General features: G+C 50.2%; 1 protein-coding gene across 10 annotated transcripts in view; it reads left to right on the forward strand.

Moving 5' to 3' along the window:
- WNT5B (Wnt family member 5B) overlaps positions 1 to 24,861 on the forward strand; it is a 129,407-nt gene extending 104,546 nt beyond the window's left edge. Inside the window, exons 1-7 of one of the 10 annotated variants that reach the window (XR_012419867.1) lie at positions 2,835 to 2,892; positions 3,971 to 4,107; positions 5,329 to 5,576; positions 12,950 to 13,242; positions 19,348 to 20,681; positions 21,096 to 21,220; positions 24,177 to 24,861. Coding sequence is in view for 6 of the 10 variants with exons in the window: in XM_045364542.3 (XP_045220477.2) it covers positions 3,971 to 4,107; positions 5,329 to 5,576; positions 12,950 to 13,242; positions 19,348 to 19,806 (1,137 nt within the window). In the remaining 4 variants the exon portion in view is untranslated. Of the gene's footprint in view, positions 1 to 1,909; positions 2,072 to 2,834; positions 3,874 to 3,970; positions 4,108 to 5,328; positions 5,577 to 12,949; positions 13,243 to 19,347 lie in introns of those variants that run through there. The other 9 variants (XR_012419864.1, XR_012419865.1, XR_012419866.1 and 6 more) reach the window with 9 other exon arrangements.
- Positions 24,862 to 26,691: the final 1,830 nt, after the last annotated feature.

The following is a 26,691-nucleotide window of genomic DNA, read 5'->3' on the forward strand; positions in this document are numbered from 1 at the left end:
CAGTTCTAGACATCGGTGGGTTTGTGTAAATGGCTAATGACCTGAAATCAAGCCCTCGTCCTGTGGGGCGGGGATTTCGTTTCAGGTACTGCTCTGAAGTATGGTGGAAAGCACAGAGTTGCTTGGGGTCTCAGGTCTACCTGTCCCGGTCTCTCTTTTTGTTCTCTTAACTCTAGGCTGGATGGGCGTGGCCCCTTAAGGGAATGAAAATGGATTACTGAGTCCTAGCAGAAAAAGGAGGAGATCTTGGAGTTCCTGTCTTCCAACACGCACCTCTTTGGTTGTGATGGTGAAGTGGGACAGTGCCATCTCAGCAGGGACCTTGGATGTGCCCTAGAGGGGGTCTTGGAGGTGTAGCACCTCTTTGGTTGTGATAGTGAAGTGGGACAGTGCCATCTCAGCAGGGACCTTGGATGTGCCCTAGAGGGGGTCTTGGAGGTGTAGCGGCGTTGCACCCCCTCCCACCATCCTGCCTACCCTGTGGTTTTGGTGGCACAGATATTTCAGAGAGTAGTCTTCCCGAGAACCCTACATCGAGTATACTACCACCCCTTCCCATTCTTGATTCTGGTCCCCTCTTTATTTTCCTCACAGTATTCACTGGACCTAACGTATTATGTATTTGTTTGTTCACTGCCATGTCTCTGGCATTTGGAGCAGTAACTGGCACATATTAGGCACCCAGTGCGTAACTCATTTGATTAATGAATGTGTTGAATGACTGAATGGATGAATGAAGAGGAGGAACAGAGCAGATGTCTGACCAGCTCATTCTGGCTTCTGGAAGGATCCTGATTGGGAATTTTGCGTCTTTCCCTCCCCACTGCCTTCTAGTCACTACTAAGGAATAGAGACCCTGATTCCTACATTTTTTTTTTTTTTTGAGGTGGAGTCTTGCTCTGTCACCCAGGTTGGAGTACAGTAGCACCATCTTAGCTCACTGCAACTTCCACCTCCCAGATTCAAGTCCCAAGGAGCTGGGACTGCAGACATGTGCCACCACATCTAGCTAATTGTTATATATTTTTTATTACAGATGAGATTTCACCATGTTGGCCGGGCTGGTCTCGAACTCCTGACCTCAGGTGATCTGCCTGCCTTGGCCTCCCTAAGAGCCCCACATTCTTAACTACTGTGGTATGTTTGAATTGACACTTGCCTCTTAGGAAGGGGAAACTTTTTAGACCCTGAGGAAATCCGTAGTTATTGCAAAGGCCTTTCCCTGCCTGTTGGGCATTTACCAGATCTTTCTTCCTACACAGAAGAAAGCCTCTCCTGGTTGGATCCTGCTATAAATCTCACTAGTGACCCACAAACAGGGGTCCTGATGTGACCTGCTCATTAACACAAAACCATCAGTCCCCATACAGCTTCCTGATGCCCCAGTCAGGTGGAGGCGCAAAGTTTCCGTTCTGCCCGTGCTGATGAAACCAGTCGCCAGCATTTACCTTTCTAAGGGGTCCTTTCTCCTCCCACCCCAGCCTACCCCAGCACGAGAATGTAAGAGAATGTAAGAGAATGTAACAGCTGCCTGGCCTCAGTTCTGTGGCCACTCAAGAATTGGCTCGCATCTGTCTGCCAGGACAGAGAGCGTCCTGAGGGGGTTGGGGTGTGTGTATGTGTGTGTGTGTGCGCCTGCGTGCACATGTGTGTATAGGGGAGTTCAGTTTCAGGTACCACACATCTGGAAGTCGGAGAAAGAAGCCACTGCACATGTTAGAGCCATTCGTAGGGGGGCAATTTTTTTTAAAAAAAAGCATTTTTAATAGGCCGAGAGTCTGGTGGAAAGTCTGGGGCGGGGCGGGGGGCGGGGGGTGGAGTGGAAACAGCTGCGGGAGTGATTCTTGTCTCCATATATGTTTATAAGGCACTGAGGGCGGGATTAGCAGCTCCTGGGAAGTCTGGCCCTAGTCGCTGTGTCAGCCTGTCCTGGGGGCAGTCAAAGCCGCAGTGACCATTAGCAGGCACCCAGGCCTGTCTTTGGCTCAGAAACGGTGGCCCCCAATGTAGCCTGGGTTGAACCTAGGAACTGCAGGACCGGAGACATTTCAGCCTGATGGAAGGGTGACAGGTGAGAGGCACGGGTGTGAGGGACAAGTGTCACAGGTGGGGAGGAAGAACTCCGCTATCTAGTGGTGGAAATGTGTGAGGATCAAAGTCCTCAGGGAGAGAAGGTGTTGCAGGCGGCAGGGTGGTGAGCTGGGCATGGGCTGGGCAGGAGGCTTCGGGGACCCGGAGAAGCAGGAGGGCATGGGCAGCCCTAGCTTTGCAATCCCAGGAAGGACTGGTAGGTGGAGTTAAGGATATTTGGACTAGGAAACGCTTTGAAGCTTTTCTCTTGTCCTCCCTACTCGGGACCTGGTCCCCTCCCCTCCATAAAACCATTAGCTCCTGGTGCCAGCCCTATCTCTGCTCCATCTCTCTTGGTTCCAGTCGGTGCATTCACAGACCTTCTGCCCTGGGGGACGAGGAGGATTTATGGGGGGAGGGGGAGGGGGAGGGGCATCCTGCAGAGGAGGGGAGGTCTGAGGAGAGTCGGGTGTGGGGGCTGCTAGTCCCGGGCTGGAGGCCGGCTCATTTCCGAGCTGGCTCTGCATGACAAAGGGGAAGGAGCAAGTTTCTTCTTTGATCTGCCCCTTGCCGGCCCCACACACCTGCCTGTTGGTTCCCCCGCTCCAGCTGAGACTTCTAGGAGGAAAATCAAAAGGGGGTGGGGGAAAGGCTGTGTCCCAGCTCTCCTGGATCCTGCTTGGGCCACCTTCGTCTCCTGGTGGCCCCAGGACAAAAATACTTCCTGGGCCGATGGCCCGAAGCACCTGCCGCCCCCTCCCGGAGAGCCTGGGGACGTCGACGCGCGAGAGCGGCGCAGTGAGCCGGGGCTGCGCTCGCCAGGTCCGGGGCCTCGGGGGCCCGGGGAGGCCGCTGGAGGCGCGGGTCACGCCCAGACGCAGGCCCCAGAGGACCGCGGGGGAGCCGCAGGGGGCGTGTGTCTCCGGCGTCGGCTCGCTCCAGGGTCCGGAGCACGGATCTGCCGCGGGCCTGACGGGCTGGGGACAGGGGTTCTCGGGGATGGATAGAGAACAGGCGTGAGTTACAGCAGGCAGGAGGCCGAGAGGTGGGAGGCTCGGGAGCTACCGGGGAAGGGCCGTGGCATCTGGAAGATGCGTCCTCAGCTCAGGCATTTGATGCCAGAGCTGCCGCCTGGCGTTGGCAGTGTCCTCGGTGCAGCTGCTGGGCAAGGTGCTCAGTGCCGCCCTCGAGGGGCAGGAGGGGCAGGGGCCGTCTAGGGAGGCACCACTTCAGCCACCAAAGCTTTCCCGGGCGGGCGGTTCGCGGTGTGGCTTTTACATTTCTCAGAGAAGGTACCTTGAGAAAGTGAAAAGTGCTTGATCTGTACACAAGGGTTGGGACTCAGAAAATCTGCTGCGGGTGAGAAGGGTACAGATGGAGAGGGGAAACTCCTCCTTGGGTGCAGGTAAATCCAATGCACCAAAATTTTTTCATCCCACGAAGGAGAGCCTGAGGGTCAGAGAGAAATAAGTCTCTGGGCTGAAATGAGAGGTAGGGACGTAGGGGAGTGGATAGGATGGTCCTCGTTTCTTTGGACGTTCTGCAGCAAGGACAGGTGTGTTTTGCAACAGCCTAAGTGGTCTCCCGGGTGCCGAACGGAGGAACGCAGCAAGCTCCACTCTTGAAATTACTTGTTTTCATTTCTGTTTCTGGTTTCTCAGATCATTATTTCTTTGGAAATTAAGCCCTGCGCAGGGCTCCCACAGTTTGGGGTAAGAGACGGAAGTCCTAGGGTGGGAAGATGAGCGGTGGGAGGTGGAGACTGGAAAAAGGCCGAGCTTCTTTGTGGGGAGCAAGCAGCATGTAAGCATCCGTGCACTTTTCTCCACCTCACCCTGGCTCCTGGTGTGCCCTTATCCGCTGGGCTTCCACACTGACTCTCCATTTCTGTTTTCTCCAGGGAGCCCTACTCTGGAAGCTGTCAGTCCCAGGGCACTGGGGAGGGCTGAGGCCGACCATGCCCAGCCTGCTGCTGCTGTTCACTGCTGCTCTGCTGTCCAGCTGGGTTCAGCTTCTGACAGACGCCAACTCCTGGTGGTGAGTGAGAGGGGCTGAGGTCCTGCCTGCACAGCCGGAGGCCGCCTTCAGCGGCTGAGATGAGGAGGAAGGACACCGTGTGTCCATGGTACCTTGATTCCTAGGAAAACTAAGGGCCTCTTTTATCCCAGGAAAACTAAGGGCGCTCTGTGCCTCTCTCAGCCCTTACCTTTGTCAGGGTTCCCTGAGGATAAAGGATCCGTTCATTTGATTTTTTTTCTCTAATCCTGTCCACATTCCCTTTTCCTTGGACCTTCCCTCGTGCCCATGAATTGTTAGAAATTGCTCTTGGGTTAACAAGAATATCAATACTTTGCAGTTTTTTGTTCCTTTGTTTTGTGTGTTCTGCTGGTAGGAGATAGAATTCCTCTTTTCTAAGTCTGAAGGCCAGATGAGGGGTTCACAGCACCATGGGTGGCTGGCTTTCTTCTTGTGTTTTAAAGGCTATTGTCATTGCCAAGTTGACATGGAAATGGCAGGCAATCACCACCTATTTTGCATGGTCTCTGCCACTAGCATTTTTACTCAGATGGCAAATCTGCAGCCTTCTCATCTAACACTCTATATGGGTGGTAGATGATGAGCAAAAGGGAGAGCCTCTGAACTGGTGAAGAGTGGATGAGAGGAGGCTCAAAGTGAGACATGGCAGTGAAAACATGTAGAATAGATCGTGATGTATGTAAAGTGATTGGATGTTAAAGGCACAAGGGGAGTCCCATGCAAAGGAATTGATTGCTTTCATGGCTTACCATGCACTTGGGTTGCATTGAACTAGTCACTCCTATTCCTTGAATGAGGCCTGTGCTCTCCCGTTGGGGTTTGGCTCCTTTTGCCCTCTACCTAAAATGAAGAGCTGCCCCCCACCCCTTGTCTTCTTATCTGCCTGCCCCCCCCATTCTTAAGATCCAGTTCAAATTCTGGCCATTTCCCTATAAAGGCTTCTCTTCAGCCTTAAGAGCTATTTTCCTCTCTGATCACAGCAGATCCAGACACTCGAGTCTGTCTGGGGCATTTGGCCTCTCGCGTGTCCTTTGTGTTCATGCCTCAGCTTCCTTCAGTTTGTCCTTTGAAGGCCAGAGCTCTGATTTACTAATTTTTCTTTCCAGGGCCTTGTACACAGGGAAGCATTCCCTAAATGTGCTGAATGAATGACTTCATGCTGCACACGGGCGCATGCTCACGCCTGGGCCTTTCTTTCCCCTTTCTGGATTGCTGTCACAGGTCGTTAGCTCTGAACCCGGTGCAGAGACCCGAGATGTTTATCATCGGTGCCCAGCCCGTGTGCAGTCAGCTTCCTGGGCTCTCCCCTGGCCAGAGGAAGCTGTGCCAACTGTACCAGGAGCACATGGCCTACATAGGGGAGGGAGCCAAGACAGGCATCAAGGAATGCCAGCACCAGTTCCGGCAGCGGCGATGGAACTGCAGCACGGTGGACAACGTGTCTGTCTTTGGGAGAGTCATGCAGATAGGTAAGAGGCCATTACAAGAGGGCTCGGCTAAGGAACTGCACTCTTTTGGGAACAATGAAGCGCTCTCAGGACTGGCACAGGGAGAACCCAAATGGAGCCTAACTGGGCTCTCTCTAGGCTTGGCAGCGGTGTGCACCAAGCACCGAGAGAGGCACATGAGGAAGTGGGCTCTGGGAGGCTGCAGGAAGCACATGCTTCATGGTCCTCTAGCTCTCTGCCTTCCAGCCTCACCTGGGGCAGGCTGCTTGGGACTCATTGAGAGGGGGCAGAACATCTGAGTTGACTTAGAGTGGATTAGGAGAGCCGCCCATCGCCACTGCCCTTGTCTCTCAGCACAAAAAAGAGCCTTGGGTAGAGAACCAGAAATTGCATCCCTGAACGTCTGTTGGATTTTTGTCTTTTCCACTTGAACCTTTGAAACAGAGATAGAAATGTTAGGCCAAACTGGTGATAGCTGTCACTAACCCAACCCCATCCAGTCCCAGCTTTTTCATTTGAAAGGGATGTGTGAACCTGGGGGAAGGGGTTAGACGAAAGAAAAGATGAGAGGGAGAGGGCCAAGTCTTCCTGGATTCCTGTCCCTTCCCCTCTCCCACTGCTGGCCTAGGATTCTTGGGCTACCCTATGGCTTAGATGGAGGTGTGATCTGAGGTCTAATTGTTTTCGGTCCTTTTGAAATGCAATCCTCCCCTCTCTGGCAAGAAATTGAGAAATCCGGCCCTATTCTACTGGGTCTTATCCCCAGGGCCATAAAAGCGAAGTGTTAGAATGCTGTGTTCCTTCTGCCTGACATTCTCCCAGAACACCTCCCTTCAGAAGGTTACCTGAGGCTGGGGTTTCCTCAGAGAGGGATTTCAGCCTGGCAGGGGAGTTGGGGAAGTAGAGATTTCTTCGTTCTCCTCTCTTAGGGAGGATACTCAGAAGGCTCCTTGCCCCTCCCACTTATTCCAGACCTCTTTCCCTACCCTCTCTGTCCATATCGAGAAGTAAGGCCCAATGCAGTGGCCTGTAATCCAGCACCTTGGGAGGCTGAGGCAGGAGGATTGCTTGAGGCCAGGAGTTCAAGACCAGCCTGGGCAACACAGTGAGACCTCTGTCTCTATTAAAAAAAATTTTTTTAAGAGAGAGAGGGAATTAAAGATGGGGAAAGTACACGTTGAAACTTGCTCCTCTCAGCCGGGCGCGGTGGCTCACGCCTGTAATCCCAGCACTTTGGGAGGCCGAGGCGGGCGGATCACAAGGTCAGGAGATCGAGACCACAGTGAAACCCCGTCTCTACTAAAAATACAAAAAATTAGCCGGGCGCGGTGGCGGGCGCCTGTAGTCCCAGCTACTCAGGAGGCTGAGGCAGGAGAATGGCGTAAACCCAGGAGGCGGAGCTTGCAGTGAGCCGAGATCGCGCCACTGCACTCCAGCCTGGGCGACAGAGCGAGACTCCGTCTCAAAAAACAAACAAACAAAAAAAACCAGAAACTTGCTCCTCTCTTGCTTCCTTCAGTATCAACTCAGGATGCATGAAAGGAAGGTCCTAGTGTTCCTGGGACAGGCTTAGGGGCGGCTTTCCCAACAGAGTGGACTTGGGGGTTTAGTGGGATTTACTTACAGTTTATTGATTCTTCTCAAACCCACTTGGCATTTGTCTCTTCTTTCTGGCGAAAATCTTGGCAGCACTCCTGCCCTGTGTTGTGGGCAAGGAGACTAGGACGGCCCAGGTGCAGAGAAAGTCTCCTCTGATCTCTTCAGTGGAGTCAATGTCTCTTGGGGACCTAATGTAGGCCTGATGTTGGCTAGATCCTTTTCATGTGTATTTCATGTGTATTTCATGTGCCTAAAGGCCCCAAAGTGAGGCTGTACCTTAGGAAAGAAAGGGGTCGGCAAGAAAAGACACCCCGCTGGGTTCAGATGTGCACTAGGTGCCTAGCGAAAGCAAACCCTGTCGAAGACAGCCCATCTCTGTGTGCCCTATTCTGTTACAAAATGGAACCCTTCTGGTTGCCTGATTTTCCCCTTCCTTTTTATAGCATCACTAAAGGCTCATGCTACCTGGGAGGCTGTCCTCCCTTCCTCCCCCCTGAGCCCAGAGTAGCTCCTGGTGAGTCCTCGGTCGCCCTATCTTGAGAATGACAAAGGCTTCCTTTCTCCTTTGAAGCTGCTGCGAAAGTCGGTCACCAGAGGGCGGCAGAGCAGCTTGGAGGAGCCTCTGCCCGTTGCCCAGCCTCTGCCTAGGGAGCTTGGAGGCACCTTGGGCTGCTATGGAACAGAGAGGGCATGAAATTGTTCTGCTCTCTCCTGTAGGGGAAAGACACGCGTCCCTCATGGCTGTTTTTTTTTTTTTTTAGCCGTTTATTCTTGAGATGGTTAGAGATTCAGCTCTGAACTGTTGCATATATAGATAAACCCCAACGTTGCATGTCCATTCTGAAACCCCGAATTACCTCTTTCTTGCTGAAGGTAGCAACAGTAGATGGCACTCAGTAGGCTTACCCAAGGGCCCAAAGGCTGCCCCATGAAGGCAGAGCTACCCACACTCAGCTTCTGATGAAGCCCCGACTGAAAGAGGCAGGCAGCGCTCCGGAGGGCAAATCTGGACCCCAAACCGTCATGATAGGGTAGAATCGTCTGAGTACAAAATGTCGGGTGTGTTAGTTCAGCTGCAGGTACGTGATTTTAAAAGGCAGTTCTGAGAGGGCTGATTCAACTCTGAAAAGTGTGTTTGCTAAAGAATGATAGAAATAAATCAGACATATGTAGCTTGGAAAAGTGAAAACGTAAAAGACTTAATAGTTGTTTTCAAACACGGAAGAGCTGTCAAATGGGAAAGGGATTATACACAGTGCAACTGCAGCAGGCAGAAATCATAAGGAGGCATATTTCAGCTTAATACAAGAAGGAGCATTCTGGTGATTAGAGTCATTTAAAAAAAGATAGAATGGATTGCCTTGAAAACCCAGCCCACTTCTCTGAGGAACTCTGTAGAGGGCAAGCTCCCGGTGGATATGGAGGATAGCTCGGGGCTGAAGCTTGGGAGGCTCCCTCCGTTCCAGGATGCCATGTCAGGTGGTTGAGGCTGCATTTTAAGGAGATGAATTCCTCAAAGTGGGGCCCAGACCCTCCTCCCTGAGAGCCTCTTAGGCCATCTTACCATCCCCAGTGCTCCTTATCTCATTCTGAGCCCCGTAGACCAGGTCCTATTGGCCAAATCATGAGTGTAACTTCCTGCCATCATTTCGGTTTTTCTTGGGCTATTCTTATTTCACAACTGACCAGAAGCCAGCCACTGGTTCATAGAGAAAAACGGACTCACTCAGCATGGTCTGTTTGTAAACTTCACTGTGTCATGCCCAGATAATCAAGAAGTAAGGCCAAGGGGGAGATTTCTCTAGACCTATTGATTGATTTCAGACTGCTTCCCTTTCTACCTTCTAAGACAAGATGTGGGATTCTCCCTGGTTTAATCTCTGAGATCAGGATTGAATCTGTTTCCTGCTAAGAATCACTCCCTTCTCTCTGTATCTTAGTCCCTATAAGTATCATTTGTTATTTCTTATAACCGCTTTATTGAGATATATAACTCACATACCATGAAATTCACCATTTTAAAGTGTACAATTCAGTGGCTTTTAGCATATTCACAAGGTTGTGCAACCATCACCACTATCTAATTCCATAACATTTTCACCACTCCATAGAGAAACTGCATACTTGTTAGCTGTCACTCTCCGTATTCCAACCCCCAACCCTAGGTAACCACTATTCTTTCTCCACGGATTTGCCTATCCTGGGCATTTCTTATAAACGGGATTATATAATATATGGCCTTTCGTGACTGGCTCCTTTTACTTAGCACCATGATTTAAAGGTTCATCTGTGTTGTAGTCTACATATATTTCTTTTTTTTTTTTTTTTTTTTTTTGAGACAGGGTCTCACTGTATTGCCCAGGCTAGAGTGCAGTGGTGTAATCATAGCTCATTGCAGCCTCCAGCTCCTGGGCTTAAGCAATTCTTCCACCTCAGCCTCCTGAGAAGCTGGGACTACAGGCACATGCTATCATGCCCAGCTAATTTTTTTTTTTTGAGATGGAGTTTCACTCTTGTTGCCCAGGCTGGAATGCAATGGTATGATCTCGGCTCACTGCAACCTCTGCCTCCTGGGGTCAAATGATTCTTCTGTCTCAGTCTCCGATTAGCTGGGATTATAGGTACCTGCCACCACGCCTGGCTAGTTTTTGTATTTTTAGTAGAGACAGGGTTTTACCATGTTGGCCAGGCTGGTCTCGAACTCCTGACCTCAGGTGATCCATGCTCCTTGACCTCCCAAAGTGCTAGGATTACAGGCATGAGCCACCATGCCCAGCTTAATTTTTTCTTTTTTAATGTTTTTGTAGAGATGAGGTACTGCTATGTTGCCAAGCTGTTCTGAAACTCCTGGCTTCGAGTGATCCTCCTGTCTCGGCCTCCCAAATTGCTGGGATTACAGGTGTGAGTCACCACACTCAGTCACTTTTTATGGCTGAGTAATATTCCATTGCATGGATAATACCACATTTTGATTACCCATTTACCCACTGATAGTTTGGTTGTTTTCATTTTTTGCCTGTTATGAATAATACCACGAGAAGCATTCCTATGCCAGTTTCTGTGTGGACATATGTTTTCATTTCTCTTGGGTATAAAGGCACTCTCAAGATATTGCAGGTTTGCACGTTTGGTTCCACTGTACTGCAATAAAGTGAATATGCAATAAAGTGAGTTGCATGAATTATTTGGTTTTCCAGTGCATATAAAAGTTATGGTTACATGCCGGGTGCGGTGGCTCAAGCCTGTAATCCCAGCACTTTGGGAGGCCGAGACGGGCGGATCATGAGGTCAGGAGATCGAGACCATCCTGGCTAACACCGTGAAACCCCGTCTCTACTAAAAAATACAAAAAACTAGCCGGGCGAGGTGGCGGGCGCCTGTAGTCCCAACTACTTGGGAGGCTGAGGCAGGAGAATGGCGTAAACCCGGGAGGCGGAGCTTGCAGTGAGCTGAGATCCGGCCACTGCACCCCAGCCCGGGCGGCAGAGACTCCGTCTCAAAAAAAAAAAAAAAAAAAAAAAAAAGGTTATGGTTACACTATTCTATAGTCTATTAAGTGTGTAATATTACATCTTAAAAAAAGGTACATTCCTTAATTAAAAATATTTTATTGCTAAAAAATGCTGACAGAAACACAAAGTAAGTACATGCTATTGGAAAAGTAGCACTGATAGATTTGTAGCAGGATTGCCACAAACCTGCAATTTGTAAAAAACGCAACACCAGCCGGGCGTGGTGGCTCGTGCCCGTAATCCCAGCACTTTGGGAGGCCCAGGCGGGCAGATCACAAGGTCAGGAGATCGAGACCATCCTGGCTAACACGGTGAAACCCCGTCTCTACTAAAAATACAAAAAATTAGCCGGGCGCGCTGGCGTGCACTTGTAGTCCCGGATACTCTGGTGGCTGAGGCAGGAGAATGGCGTGAACCCAGGAGGCGGAGCTTGCAGTGAGCCAAGATTGTGCCATTGCACTCCAGCCTGGGCGACAGAGTGAGACTCCGTCTCAAAAAAAAACCAAAAACAAACAAAAAACGCAACACCTGCACAGCAGAGGAAAGCTGAGCACAGTAAAACAAGGAGCTTTGCCTGTGTTCTTAGGAGTGGGATTGCTGTGTCCTGTGGGAACTCTATGTTGAACCTCGTGACTGTTAGCCTTAGACTGCCAGATTGTTTTCCAAAGCAGCTGCACCGCTTACCATTCCCACCCACAGTAAGGGAGGTTTCTGTTTTTTCCATATTCTCACCAACTTGTTATTGGCCGTCTTTTTGATGATAGCCATCCTAGTGGATGTGATTTGGGCTTGCATGTCCCTGACAGCTTAAGTATTCTGAAACAGGCATTTTACTGAAATAGAACATATGTTATATGAATTTTTAGGTGGTTCACCCCAACAGTAAAGGGGAGGAACATAGTTGGAATTTTCTACTGGAAAATGATCTGGGTATTAAGAGGGACCGTGATGAGTGTCTGGAATTGTAGGTGCTATAAATGTGGTTCCCAGTGCTCTTGAGTTAGCAGGCAGTGTGGATCCTGTGGAAGAGAGAGGAAGACAGCGTGGATCTTTCTAGACACTGTAATTCTAGTTCATTTTTGACTCCTGGCCTCTGCCACTGTCTAGCTAGATAATGGCAGCAGTACAGACAGACAGATGTGCAACTCATAGAGTGATGAGAAATGGCATCTGTGAGGGAGATATTTGTTAGGCTACAGTGTCCTACTCTTTTTTTTTTTTTTTTTTTTTTTTTTTTTGAGACGGAGTCTCGCTCTGTCACCCAGGCTGGAGTGCAGTGGCCAGATCTCAGCTCACTGCAAGCTCCGCCTCCCGGGTTCCCGCCATTCTCCTGCCTCAGCCTCCCGAGTAGCTGGGACCACAGGCGCCGCCACCTCGCCCGGCTAATTTTTTGTGTTTTTAGTAGAGACGGGGTTTCGCCGTGTTAGCCAGGATGGTCTCAATCTCCTGACCTAGTGATCCGCCCATCTCGGCCTCCCAAAGTGCTGGGATTACAGGCTTGAGCCACCGCGCCCGGCCCAGTGTCCTACTCTTGATCCCATGATTTCTTCCTTAGCCTTCCGTTTGACTCCCGTGTTCTATGTGTTTCTGAATGCCTATTCTCCCCTCCGCTGAGGTCTCCCTCCTAGGAACCTACAGGTCACACAGGTTCTTCTGCAGTGGGTATTAGTGAGGCCAGGGCTGGAGGGACTTTTGTTTTGTTTTGTTTTTGTTGTTTTCTTGTTTGTGTTTTTGAGACAGTCTCACTCTGTCGCCCAGGCTGGAGTGCAGTGGCCCCGTCTTGGCTCACTGCAACCTCCGCCTCCTGGGTTCAAGCAGTTCTCTGCCTCAGCCTCCCAAGTAGCTGGGATTACAGGCACCCGCCACCACGCCCAGCTAATTTTTTGTATTTTTAGTAGAGACGGGGTTTCACCATCATGGCCAGGATGGTCTTGAACTCCTGACCTCGTGATCCTCGTGATCCACCCGCCTCGGCCTCCCAAAGTGCTAGGATTACAGGCGTGAGCCACCGCGCCCGGCCAGGGACTTGTTTTATTCTGGGTGGTTTCCTAGGGCTGAGCTAGGGCCCAGAGGCGGAAATAAAACTGAGCCGATTTCAGCCCATTATAAAGAGACGTTTTCTAGCATTAGAGCTACAGGAAGCGAAAAGCGCTCCTCCTGAGCCCCCTGCCCCAGGAGTGTCAGCAGAGGCTGCGGTGTGCGGGTCAGTCGGGGAGATGGGGAGAAGGACAGTCGCTGGGAGAGGACAGTGCACCCCCTCACTGCCCCTGCCTCGTTTTGCAGGTAGCCGTGAGACCGCCTTCACCTACGCAGTGAGCGCCGCAGGGGTGGTCAACGCCATCAGCCGGGCCTGCCGCGAGGGCGAACTCTCCACCTGCGGCTGCAGCCGGACCGCGCGGCCCAAGGACCTGCCCCGGGACTGGCTGTGGGGTGGCTGTGGGGACAATGTGGAGTACGGCTACCGCTTCGCCAAGGAGTTTGTGGATGCCCGGGAGCGAGAGAAGAACTTTGCCAAAGGATCGGAGGAGCAGGGCCGGGTGCTCATGAACCTCCAGAACAACGAGGCTGGCCGCAGGGTAAGCTGGGCCTCCCCGGCCTCCCCAGCACTGCAGACCTCCGGGGCTGTTCCCGGGCTGTGCCACCAGCTGTGGCCTGGCCATCAAGGAAACGGGTTCGTCTGACCGTGAAGATTCTTACCTACAATTGCAAGTTTAGATGTCCACACTATTGAACAAATCCTTTTCAAAATGCCTCACTTCCCAATGGGCACATGTGCTTTTTTTTGTTTGTTTTTCGTTTTGTTTTGTTTTTCACTTACTTTATTATTTCACAGTTCCTAGAGGACTTAGGTGCAATGTTTGGATCAGAATTCCAGACATAAGGATTAGAGCAGAGCTCTTGTCTTGGCCACCCCTGCTTTGCAACTTGAACAGATAATGCGATTGGGTGTTTAGGCCATTAGACCTCATCTAGGGTTTATGCTCTGTTAAAGGCTCCGGTAAAACCAGAGTCGACTTTTAAGAACTGCTATCATACGTATCCAGAAACCCAGTCAAAAAACATATTCAAGTACTAATGACAAACACACTTCTGTGCTAGGAGTGTTTAAACCTAAGTGGAAGTGGGAGAAGACAGCCATCTGTTTAAGGTTCACGGAAACAGCCTCCCCAGTCTCATGTAAGATGTGACCGCCTTTTAAGCCTCAGTTTCAGTAGAAACAACAATGCAGGTTTGAGGGGAGCTTGGTTCATTGCACGTGCAGAGCACACCTGGGCAGCAGCTTCAGGGCCCCAGGTGGCGTGCTGGAAAGTGGGAACCCTCTCCGTCTGCACCTTGTTCCTGAAAACCCCTCCTCTGAGCATGCATCCGGCCTCCACTTTTCTTTGCTGTCCCCCATCATGGCTGCCTCTGCCACACGAAACTGGAGGGCCTGCCCCGCGAGACTGGAGGGCCTGCCCCACAGGAAGCTCTGCCTTTTGCTGCTTCTGCATAGTCAATGTTGATAGGGACCGAGGGCGACATGGGTGTGCACCCGGGTTTCCCCTGAGAAAGATCTGAGGTCTGAGCACTGGGTGGCGAGAGGCTCTTTCTCCTGCAAAAAGAGCTCTCAGGAAACAGCACGGACTTCTTTCTTGGAGTGTTGTCCCCACTCGGGTCTATGTCAAGCCAGCTGGCTCTGGTTCCCAGGTGACATATTGTAACAAAGATGAACTCACTCAAAAATGAGAATGGTGGCCAGGCGCAGTGGCTCACGCCTGTAATCCCAGCACTTTGGGAGGCAGGCAGGTGGATCACCTGAGGCCAGGAGTTCGAGACCAGCCTGACCAACATGGTAAAACCCTGTCTCTACTAAAAATACAAAAAATTAGCTGGGCATGGTGGTGCGCACCTGTAATTCCAGCTACTTGGGAGGCTGAGGCAGGAGAATTGCGTGAACCTGGGAGGTGGAGGCTGCAGTGAGCCGAGATCACACTACTGCACTCCAGCCTGGGCAGCAAAGCAAGACTCCATCTCAAAAAAAAAAAAAAAAATGAAAATGGCAATTTCTTAGAAGTTTAATGGTGGCACCCTGGTGATTCAGTAACAGGGTATGAATATATGCCTCAAAATTTCTTTACATAGCAAAATCTAAAAATGTGAACTCATGGCCGGGCGCGGTGGCTCAAGCCTGTAATCCCAGCACTTTGGGAGGCCGAGGCGGGCGGATCACGAGGTCAGGAGATCGAGACTATCCTGGCTAACACGGTGAAACCCCGTCTCTACTAAAAATACAAAAAACTAGCCGGGCGCGGTGGCGGGCGCCTGTAGTCCCAGCTACTCGGGAGGCTGAGGCAGGAGAATGGCGTAAACCCGGGAGGCGGAACTTGCAGTGAGCTGAGATCCGGCCACTGCACTCCAGCCTGGGTGACAGAGCAAGACTCCGTCTCAAAAAAAAAAAAAAAAAAAAAAAATGTGAACTCATGAGAGGCTGGGCATGGTGGTTTATGCCTGTAATCCCAACACTTTGGGAGGCCGAGGCGGGTGGATCACCTGAGGTCAGGAGTTCAAGACCAGGCTGGCCAACATGGTGAAACCCCATCTGTAGTAAAAATATGAAAAATTAGCCATACGTGGTGGCACACGCCTGTAATCCCAGCTACTTGGGAGGCCGAGGCAGGGGAACTGCTTGAGCCGGAGGTTGCAGTGAGCCGAGATCGTGCCGCTGCACTCCAGCCCAGGCAACAGAGCAAGACTCTGTCTCAAAAAAAAAGAAAAGAAAAAAAAAAGTGTGAACTCATATATTGGAGCACATATCAAAGAAATGGAATAGGAAGTGTCTTTTCTCTGAATGGGGATTTTGTGGTATTGGCTGGATGGAATGTGGTGCACTTGTGTGCATAGCATCACCCGCCGTGGGGTATCGGGTAGAGACCAGGGTGGATTATTTGCCCAAGGGTCTTCCTTACACCTCCCCTATCCAAAGGCTACTTTTGTTTCCCAGAAAAGGACGTGTGTAAGGTGGTGTCAGTCTGTGGTGATGTTAGGAGTTCTGGTAGTTGCTAATCCAGGGCAGAGAGACTGGAGGCATCTCAGGTGACTTCTGCTCAGGGCGTGTGTGCAGCCTCCCGGTCTCTCAGGCACCCTGTCCGTCTCCCAGTCCATTTGCCCACGTCTTCGGGTGTCTGAGCCTGAGGAGTAGAGACGTCAGTGAAGGGGTTAAGATCCACACTTTATCTCTTGAATGCCCAGAGTCGATCCAGTTTTTGAGATCCTAGTTGAAACACTGCCCTCCCTAGTCCCCGTTGTTAGTAGTTTTTCTCCCGCCTGATCTTCAGTCGGGCGTTCTTGCTCTTCTCAAGTATTCCTTACTCCACCTCTGCCTTGGGAGGTTGGCGGTAGGTTCCTGTGGGCAGGGATTGCCCTCTCTACCCCTTTGTTTCAACCGTCCCTGTGCTGTATGTGGGTGGGGCAAATGGATACGCACAGAGGAGTTCCGTGTTACCTCCTCGGGAGAGGTCAGATTCACAGAGGCTGCTTTCAGCTCTGCTGAGCTGTGCTATGGTGTCCGCACGTGCCTGTGACCAGGCAGGTGCCACCCACTCTTCCCCTTTCCCCTGCTGCTGAGTCCGTCTCACTTTATTGCCCTTAATTGTTTGTTGACTTGTCTGGGCTCTTATCTGGCAGCCTTCTCTCCCATCGAGCTTGTTCCTGGCTCCACACCTTCCCTGTCTGTCTCCCCGCTTAGCCCCTTCCTTCAGGCGCCACACCTCTCCTCTTCCTTAACTCCTTATCTCTCCCTTTGCCTCTGCTTGCTTCAGGTTGGGAATTCCTGGCCCTGTCTATTTTTTATCCTCTCCAAGGAACAGGCCTCGGCCATCAGTCATCATCTGAGGCCGGAGGTATTCACTGCCTGCCTCCTCACACCGACACACAAAGTTCTCCAGCAAGGACTGAGTGATGGCTGGGATGGAAAATAGACAAGTATTTTAGAACCAGATTAAAAAGAAGAAAAGATTATCCAGGATCTGACGTCTTGACACAGAGTCAATCTTAAGCTCCTTTGCCAGAAGTTTCTCTTGGCCTGCAAGAGCATCTGATAGCTCCTTCTTAGACAGTGGCGACAGCACCCGCGGCTGATGTTGTTCTGCCACTGAAGGGTTTGTAAGCATTTTCCAGATAAAAGCCTGGTGCCTAATCCTGTGACATTCCTGTCTGTCACCAGGCTCAACACACCATTAGATAGAAGTAGAAGAGGAGCTGAGAGGGCTTTTCCAGGGACAAATTGTAGAACTAAAATATTTTTTAAAGCTTTTTTTTTTTTTGGCTTTTTGAGTTAGCAGTCTGGGCTGAAAATTGGCATTTCCCCCTATCGCCTACAAAAGGAGCTTGTGTGTGTGTATATATATATATAGATATATATATATCAATAGTAAAATATGAAAAAAATTGCAGATATTCCTATCTCTACAACATCTTTGAATTAGGGAAAGGATGGAGGGGGTGTTTAAACTGGTGCGCTTCCTCTTGGATTTGTTTTCCTAAAATTCTGGTCCTTGCCCTCCAGAGTCTTGCTCCGACTCTCCTTCCCCAACTCTGTCTGTTTGCCCTGCGAGAGATGCTTATCCGTGCCCTGAGCTGCTAAGCAACAAGGTGCGCAGTTTCCAACCCTTAATGTTTCCTTCTCTCAGCAATGCCAGACGCCTGTCATCCCTCTCTAAACCAAGGACCATTTCCAGAGGAATGTCAGGCTGCAGCTCAGACCCAGGGCATTTGGGCCGGAAGGGTAATTGCAGGCCCCGTCTTTGAAGTGTCTGTGGGAATGGGGTGTCAGTTCCTTTATGTCTTGGACCTGGAGCTGCCCGGCTAAGTGCTGGTGCCTTTCACCTTGGGAAGAGCCTTCCTTTCCTTCCTCCTCTGCTCTAAGCCAACTTTGAGCCCCAAGATGGGAGTGGATAAGTGCTTGTTGTTCTGACTCCTTTCTGGGTGGCCTTGGAGGTTAGTGAGCCTCTCTAGAGCTTCAGTTTTTCCACCATAAAATAGTGGGAATAATTCCGTCCCGGAAAGAACTCAGGAAGACTTTTGACAACAGTCGTATGCACTGATGATGGCTGCGCTGTCTCTTGCACCTGCAGTGGTCTCTGCTTAGCTCTGAATAAAGACACGATCTGGGGACTCTTGAAAAGAAATCTAAGAGAAACCCTTGAAAAATGAGTCCTGACTCAGTTGGTGACAATGGCTGTGCATAAGAAAATGGTCTGCAGCCGGCTTGCGTTTTCATCCCGCCGTCTGCACGCCTGGGCCTGCTGCCAGGGTTGGTTGCCATGGTGCGTCCGTGTGCTGCCGTTGAAAGCACTTTGTACGCAGCTTTCTGGTCTGCTCTTGCTTTTACGTTTTGATTTGGGATAACTCAAGTTCGCGTCTACTCCACGTTGCGATGTTCTGTGACTTCTGGGTTAGACTTGTTTTCGACAAAGTGCTCCCGCAGGCAGGCCCAGCCACTTGCAGTTCCCTTGCACGTTGCCTCACTGTGTCACTCCGCCTCTCCCGGGGGGTCTGGGGGCTGCTAGAGAGGAAGACAAGTGGTCTTGCTTACAAATGGATGGCGTATGGCAAGACTCCTGATGACTCCATGGAGCTAGTGACCACGTGGCAACATGGGGAAAGGGGCCATTTAATTCTCAGGGTATTTGACAAGATCAGGGAGAGTTTTGGGCTAACCAGGGCTATGCCAGGGATTTCTGTGATAGGCTTGTGATACAACTGGATTCTTTTTTCTGACTTGTGCTCCTATCATGCAAAAGCTCGACACATTTTGTTGTTTTGTTGTGTTTTTTTTTTTTTTTTTTTTTTTTTTTGAGACGGAGTCTCGCTCTGTCACCCAGGCTGGAGTGCAGTGGCCAGATCTCAGCTCACTGCAAGCTCCGCCTCCCGGGTTCACGCCATTCTCCTGCCTCAGCCTCCCGAGTAGCTGGGACTATAGGCGCCTGCCACCTCGCCCGGCTAAGTTTTTGTATTTTTAGTAGAGACGGGGTTTCACTGTGTTACCCAGGATGGTCTCGATCTCCTGACCTCATGATCCGCCCGTCTCGGCCTCCCAAAGTGCTGGGATTACAGGCTTGAGCCACCGCGCCCGGCGTTTTGTTGTGTTTTGCTTTGTTTCTAGAGATGGAGTCTTGCCCTGTTGCCCAGGCTGGAGTGCAGTGGCACAGTCATAGCTTGCTGCATCCTCAAATTCCTGGGCTCAAGTGATCCTCCTTCCTTGGCCTCCCCAGTAGCTGGGACTACAGGCACTAGCCACAGTGCCTGGCTGTATTTTGTTGGATATTATTTATTTGTTTGAGGCTTTGATCAAGACGGAGATATCTTTGTTTTCCGATTGTGAAAAGGATGCATTGATTGTAACAGGTTTTGAAGAATGAGAAACTGATAGAGTAGAGAGTGAAAGTGCCTCGGTGCCATCCTCTTGGCTGATAGGAACAGGTTGCCTTGCCTCCCCGGTGTTATTTTCTGTGGCGCCCCTTTCATGTTTTCCCTCTGAGCACCCAAGCACCCTGGAAGGATCTTTGCATGCATTTGAAAAGCTATCTCTCCCCATACCCTACCCGCCCCTCCTGTGTCCGAGGCCTGTGACTACCCCAGCCACCCTCTGGGCCTCTTCTGCCGGGATCCTCCTTTTTACTCCCTTCTTTCTCCTCCCCTAGGCTGTGTATAAGATGGCAGACGTAGCCTGCAAATGCCACGGCGTCTCGGGGTCCTGCAGCCTCAAGACCTGCTGGCTACAGCTGGCCGAGTTCCGCAAGGTGGGGGACCGGCTGAAGGAGAAGTACGACAGTGCGGCCGCCATGCGCGTCACCCGCAAGGGCCGGCTGGAGCTGGTCAACAGCCGCTTCACCCAGCCCACCCCGGAGGACCTGGTCTACGTGGACCCCAGCCCTGACTACTGCCTGCGCAATGAGAGCACGGGCTCCCTGGGCACGCAGGGTCGCCTCTGCAACAAGACCTCGGAGGGCATGGATGGCTGTGAGCTCATGTGCTGCGGGCGTGGCTACAACCAGTTCAAGAGCGTGCAGGTGGAGCGCTGCCACTGCAAGTTCCACTGGTGCTGCTTCGTCAAGTGCAAGAAGTGCACCGAGATCGTGGACCAGTACATCTGTAAATAGCCCGGGGGGCCTGCTCCCGGCCCCCCTGCACTCTGCCTCACAAAGGTCTATATTATATAAATCTATATAAATCTATTTTATATTTGTATAAATAAATGGATGGATGCTAAATAATGAAAAGATGAAAATGGAAAGGAAAAGCTTATTTAAGAGATGCTGGAGATCTTTGAGGAGTGGACTTTGCTGGTTCTCTCCTCCTGGTGGGTGGGAAACGGGGCTTTTTCTCTCCCTCTGGCGAGGACTCTCAGGATGTAGGGACTTGGAAATATTTTCTGTCTGTCCACCATGGCCTGGAGGAGGGAGGTTGTGGTTGGATGGAGGAGACGAGCTTGTCTGGAAGTCTGGAGTCTTTGTTGGTTAGATGACTGCCTGTGACCCTGGCCACTAGGCCAAGAGGCCCTACGAAGGTGGCGGGAACTCAGCTTCGACCTCGATGTCTTCAGGGTCTTGCCCAGAATGTAGATTGGTTCCCTAAGAGGCCTGGTGCCCTCTTACTCTTTCATTCCCGTGCATATGTGCAGCATCTACAGTTTACAGGAACGGCTCCTTCCCTAAAATGAGAAGTCCAAGGTCCTCTCTGGCCCAGTGACCACAAAGAGCTCTGCACCTCCTGGACTTTGGGCCTGCCTTTCCAGCGAGAATTCTTCATCCTCCACCGTTCACTAGCTCCTGCCTGAAGAGGAATGGGGGCCGTTTGACCTGACACGTCAGGAAAGCCCTGAGCTGAATGTTTGCGCCTGGGCTGCAGAAGCCTGGGTGTGTGACCGGGCTGCGTGGACGTCATGCTGTCTTCCCCCCACGGGAGGGGAAGCTTGAGCTGCTGCTGTCACTCCTCCACCGAGGGAGGCCTCACAAACCACAGGACACGGCGACAGGTCAGGCTGGCGGGCCCGGCGTGCTCATCATCTCTGTCCCAGGTGTACAGTTTCTCGCTGACATTAAATGCCCTTCGTGGCGGTTTCGCTCCCTTTCCTTATTTGGACCCACACTGACCTTTCATGAGTCTCCTTTTATTTTTTATTTGATCTTTAGAACTCTCCTCCGCAGTGTGGAAGAGGGTGAGGAAACTGACTCCTTAGACTATATAGTCTGGTGATTAGGGAGAGGGACAGAAGAATGTTTTGAGAATTAAATAAGGTGATGCATTTAGGCATCACCCCAAGGACTAGCACACAGTTAGACACTCAGGAAGCGGTAGCCATTACTGTTACTACTGTGAACAAGGGAATTCAGAGATTTAAGCTGAAACCTCACATTTACCTTCCCCTTTCCCTTCCCCCATTTGATAGCGTGTCAAGCGAACCCTGGCTTGTTCCCTGGGTCCCTGGTAAAGCACGGGTGATGGAGATGCCCTTTGCTGTCTGCTCTGTGTTGCTGTCTGCAGTTTTGGACTCCAGTATCTGGGGCCAGGAGGGTAAGGCTGAGCTTGGGGATCCAGGAAGGGAGATGTTATTATCCTCAAAAGGGAGGAAGGAGTGATTGAGAGAGACCCTGAGCCAGGCTGCTGTACAGTGACCAGCCTGCAGGTGAGCCGGCAACTACAGAAAGACATCAGTTTTATTCTAGAAAACGTTATTTCTGGAGAAATAATTGCTGAGTTAACTTGGGTTATAATGAGCAAATTATTTTGCAAAACTGCTTAAAAGAGATTCTGCCTGAGGGCATTTATGCCATCCATACTACTTGTCTCTTTAGTACCTGAAGGAGAATGTTCTGACCCAACCAAGAACCTCAGACCTAGAGTTATTTTACCTGTAGCTAACTCACGCTGTCACCCAGATTCCTTTGGTTGATACTTTTAAGGTGACATTTCATGTTCATGAAAGAAAATGACTGAAGTTATAGTCGGGCAGGGTGGCTCACGCCTGTAATCCCAGCACTTTGGGAGGCTGAGGTGGGTGGATCGCTGGAGGTCAGGAGTTCGAGACCAGCCTTGCCTACATGGCGAAACCCCATCTGTACTAAAAATACAAAAATTAGCTGGGCGTGGTGGCACATACCTGTAATCTCAGCTACTCGGGAGGCTGGGGCAGGAGAATTGTTTGAACCTGAGAGACAGAAGTTGCAGTGAGCCAAGATCGTGCCACTGCACTCCAGCCTGGGCAACAGAATGAGACCCTGTCTCGAAAAAAAAAAAAAAAAGATTGAAGTTAATTGGTCTACAAAAGATGAAAACCATGTCCTTGTCTTCATTCGCTGACATTTAACCACCTTAACCGCCTTTAACCATAACTCTCCAGTTGCACGGATCAACCATGATGATAGGGTTTTGAAACACTGGCCAACATTACTGTTCTTCCCCACATCAGTTCTAGAGGTTTGTGTATCTGGTGCTCACACTAACCTGTTTTTAGAAGCCCCCAGAAATTAGCTGAGAATGGTTGTCCACAATCCCCAGAAGTCACTTCCATGTTCATGGCGGGAGGTGGATAATCCTTATCAGAGTAAGGTTTTCCTGCAGAGTCATGGCAAGTGGTGGAGTAAATCCATTTTCTTTCTGATGTGGGGGTAAGTTGTGTTCAAATACCAGCGTGGTTGTTGCATCCACTGACCTAGTTTTCTGAGTAGGTGGAAATACGGTTATAGTTACTTGTCACTTGCTTGTTGAAGCCTGCTGGATTGACAGCTGTCTGTGAATCTGTGAAGTGACCAGTAATGCTGCGGGAATGCGGCTGGAGAATGTGGAAACCAGCTTGAGAAAAGCAAGTGAGCTTCTGCTCAGAATCATAGGATGCTAGAACAGGAAGGGAACAGGGCAATCACAACTTAAGCTTCTGGGGCTCCAGACAAGAACCTCCAGATCCTGAACAGGTCCTACACCTCATTGTGCTTGTAAAAATGCAGAGTCCTGGGCCCCCAACACCAGGAATTCATATTCAGCTCGTTTGGGGCAGAGTGTGGGACCTGAAGGGATCCGATGCTGTTAGCTCAAAGACTACACTGGACTTGCAGATACGGAGAGCTAAGACCTGCCAGGAGGCAGGAAGCCTGGTCCTGATTCCCAGCCCAGTGCTCTTTGCAGCCCAGGCAGGGTTCCCTATACCTGAAATGTGTTATAACCAACACATAGTCTAACCAGATTGTTGCATTACTTGACCAAGCAGTCCTAGCCAGCCCAGAGAACCGTTCTGATGCGTTGGAAAGAGCTTTCTGGCACAGAGCAGAACTGATTTGCCTTGGGATGTTCCACCTCCCTCCTCTGTCTAGGATGGGTAGAGACCTACTGATCTAATTCCTGAATGTCTATCATAAGGCGATATGTTCTTAGCTATTTGTCTTTGCCTTATCTTCAAAAATTAAGATAAAGGTATGCCTGACTGCCTCCATTTAATAAAAAGACAGGATGGACAGCTAGAGGATGGGAGGGTACGAAGGCAGTCACAGGTATGGTTAAGGGTAGGGCAGGCTTCCATTCATCCAGGCATCGTGGACAGTCTCCAGAACGTGGATTCTGAGTCCTTACTTGGAGAGCCCATTTTGTTCTCTTCCACTCTCCATCCTTTGAGGTGAGAAACAAAACTTACTCTTTGTATTAAAACCTCAAATTGGCTGTTGCCTTGGAAATGCTGCCCTGCTTCCTCTCTTTAATCATTAGTATCTTATTTAAGCTCCATCATCCCCTGGAGTTTTAGGAACTAGCAAGATGTCCTCCATGAGACAGAGATCTTACAGATGCAGTAGTTTATCAGACAAGCCCATTCCTTGGGCGGAGAGCCACAGCACCCTGAGAGCGTGGGGAAAATAGTGTTTCCATCTTCAAACAGGCTCTGCTCCATGCCAGACACCACTGACACTGGGCACATGGATTTTGGGAGAACGTGTGTGTGTGTTTGTGTGTGTGCACGCTCGTGCACTTAGGCACACAGGAATGAATATTTTTCACTAATTGGGTGGAGGTGGAGAGGCACCAGAGACATGGAGTATGTAAAAACTGAAAAACAACTCAACACTTCTGGCTGAGACATTGCAGAGCCTGGGTTGTCTATCTTCATTGTGAATGTTTGTCCTCTGCCTGGCTGGTGATGACAGGCTTCATATCTCTTGAAGGAATGTTGGGGAGCTGAGAAGGGCTGTGAGCCATGGTTGCTAAGTGTTACTGTTAGTTCTTTATTATGTAAGAATCTCTGCATTGTGTTGATACTAAAACAGTAAGTAAAGGGCGGGTGCTTTCATTCTGCTTTTACATAAGAAGTATGGGAGTTTGCCCATTTTTCTCTGAAGTAAGAAGCTTTGGGCCCAGCATTGAGGATGGGACATCAGGCAGTGTGGAAGACTGAACCCCATTCACAATTAATTTTCTAGCTTGTTTGGAGAGCTTGGGCATTCCTCGTGTAGATTTTCCAGTCCTTGCTTCCTCCCTCTTGCTGCAGGTCTTTTCGTCTTCACGATGCTCAGTTTGCGACCCTACCAGAAGCAGCAGCCGAAGACAGAGCCGCATCAGTTAATTTAGGCCTCCTAAGTCATTTTGATAAACAACTGGGTGGGAGGAGGGATGGTTCAAATGAGATTTTAAGAATTATAGATGTATGTGTATTATCTGCTGCTCCACAGGAGAACTGAAAATAGACTGAAAGCTGCTCCCAGCCAAAGCCAGAAGGAAACTGCAGTTATTGAGACAGAGGAGAGAGAACAGACTCAAATCACTCGGGGCAAGAGAGGGTTTACTGGTGTGGAAACCGGGTCGTGGGGAGGCCTACAGCAGAATATCAGGAGGGGACTTCAGCGGGGACCCAAGGAAAGATGTGAAAGAAAAGACACTATACAAAAGGTGAACCCTTTTGATCCCATCTTACTGTAAAGCCAAAAGGAGTGAGTACTGTTTTCAGTGACCCTGGCCCCATATGGGTGCTCTGCCTGTTGTATCAGCCAGCTCTTCGGCTGGTACCTGGTTTGAAAGTTATGTCTTTCATATATTTATTTCCAGAGACCCTTTTAGCAGCAGTTACATTTCATAAAGGAATTTTTAATATCTCTTTTGTTCCCTGCTATGTCTGCCATCACCCACAACAATGCCTAGCACAAAGAAAGCATTCAATAAATATTTGCTGAGTGAATGAATGATGTTTCTTCATGAACAGACGAGGAAACTGAGGCATAATGTGATTAACTGCCTGGTCCATCATATCATTTGTTCTATCAAAATTGCAAGTAATAGAAACCAATTTGAGCCAGATACGAAGGAGTATGACGGGAGGGGTCCCAGGAGTCTCAAAGACGCCCGGGTCTTCAGGAACTGACCTGGACACCTCTGGATCTCTCTCCCTTCCTCCTCTCTCCTCTGAGGTCTCTCTCTCTCTCTCGGTTCCAGCCACAGGAAGGGACTCTGAATCTCTCCCGGTCCTTGTCCCAAATTCCCAGGATGGGCTTCTGGTCAGGGCTGTGTCCACCATTGCATGAGTTTGCAGCAGTTCAAGTCAATGAGTGGCGGGGCTGAAGAACCCATCGAGGTGAGAGGAGCCGCTCACATTCTCACGAATTTCTCTGCGGATGGTTAGATCCAGAGAACACATAATCCGGCTGGTGTGAATGACACCCCTAAGTATTTACTCTGGAAATTCTCATGATTATCTTTACTGAGGAGTCTTTTATCTGTGAAAATGCATAATTATGGAACAAGTCCTGAGGATTGTCTAAAATTACAAGTAAAAACTTGAGCCCACTGGTGTGAAGAGGAAGGTTTCTGTTCTCTGAATAACCCAGGACGGGACACACACCCGTTCATCTACCTTGCAGGGCTGAGGGAGCCAGGTTGCTAAGAAGCACAGAATAGACTAGAGTCAGTGACAGCCCCTGGCTGGTATTCCGCCCTACAGGTGCATTCATTCCTCAATACTGAGCTGTATTTGAAAGCAGTCATTCCTGTGGATGATTTAAAGGTATTTTCCCTCTGACAGGACCACACTACAGTATCAATTGCTTCCTTCATACATCTTCCTCATTCTTCAAGGCCTGAGTATGCCAAAAAGGAAGACCTGAGAGGGATAAGGGTTGCCAGGATGTTTCTGCGAATCTCCCACAGCTCTTGGGGGCACCCAGCAGGCACTTGAAAGCTGACTTACAGCCGGGTGTGGTGGCTCACGCCTGGAACCCCAGCACTTTGGGAGGTCAAGGCGGGTAGATCACCTGAGGCCAGGAGTTTGAGACCAGCCTGGACAACATGGTGAAACCCCGTCTCTACTAAAAATACAAAAATTAGCCGGGCGTGGTGGTGGGTGCCTGTAATCCCAGCTACTCGGGAGGCTGAGGCAGGAGAATCGCGTGAACCTGGGAGGCGGAGGTTGCAGTGAGCTGAGATGGCGCCACTGCACTCCAGCCTGGGCAAATAGAGTGAAACTCTGTCTCAAAAAGAAAAAAAAACAAAAAACAAAAAACTGGCTTACACCCTGTGACTGGCCTTCTTTTGTCCTTTTTGTTTTGACAGCAAAAGCCGTATAGTCCTTGAATGCTATGACAGGCAGGACACATTTGTAAAATAGGAAGTAATTACACTCACACTTTTTAGGTGCTATGTTTCCTTCCTCATTTTATTTTCTAACATGAAAGTAAACTTTTTAATGCACCTAGTGTCTCATCTGATAGAGAACACAGCCTTAGGTCAGAGCAGGTATCAGCCCGGAGCCCGCTCCAGACTGGTCTGCAGTTCTGCGTCTGGCCACAGAGTGTCGCTACCTTCTCAGTTCTAGCCAAATAGTTCCGGCGCGCACCTTGGTTCAAAACAAATTTTTTTTTTTGGCTGGGCACGGTGGCTCACACCTGTAATCCCAGCACTTTGGGAGGCCGAGGCAGGGGATCACTTGAGGTCAGAAGTTCGAGACCAGCCTGGCCAACATGGTGAAACCCTATCTCTACTAAAAATACAAAAAAAAATTAGTTGGGTGTGGTAGC

Source organism: Macaca fascicularis, chromosome 11 (genome assembly GCF_037993035.2).
Source record: "Macaca fascicularis isolate 582-1 chromosome 11, T2T-MFA8v1.1".
Lineage (NCBI taxonomy): Eukaryota > Metazoa > Chordata > Mammalia > Primates > Cercopithecidae > Macaca > Macaca fascicularis.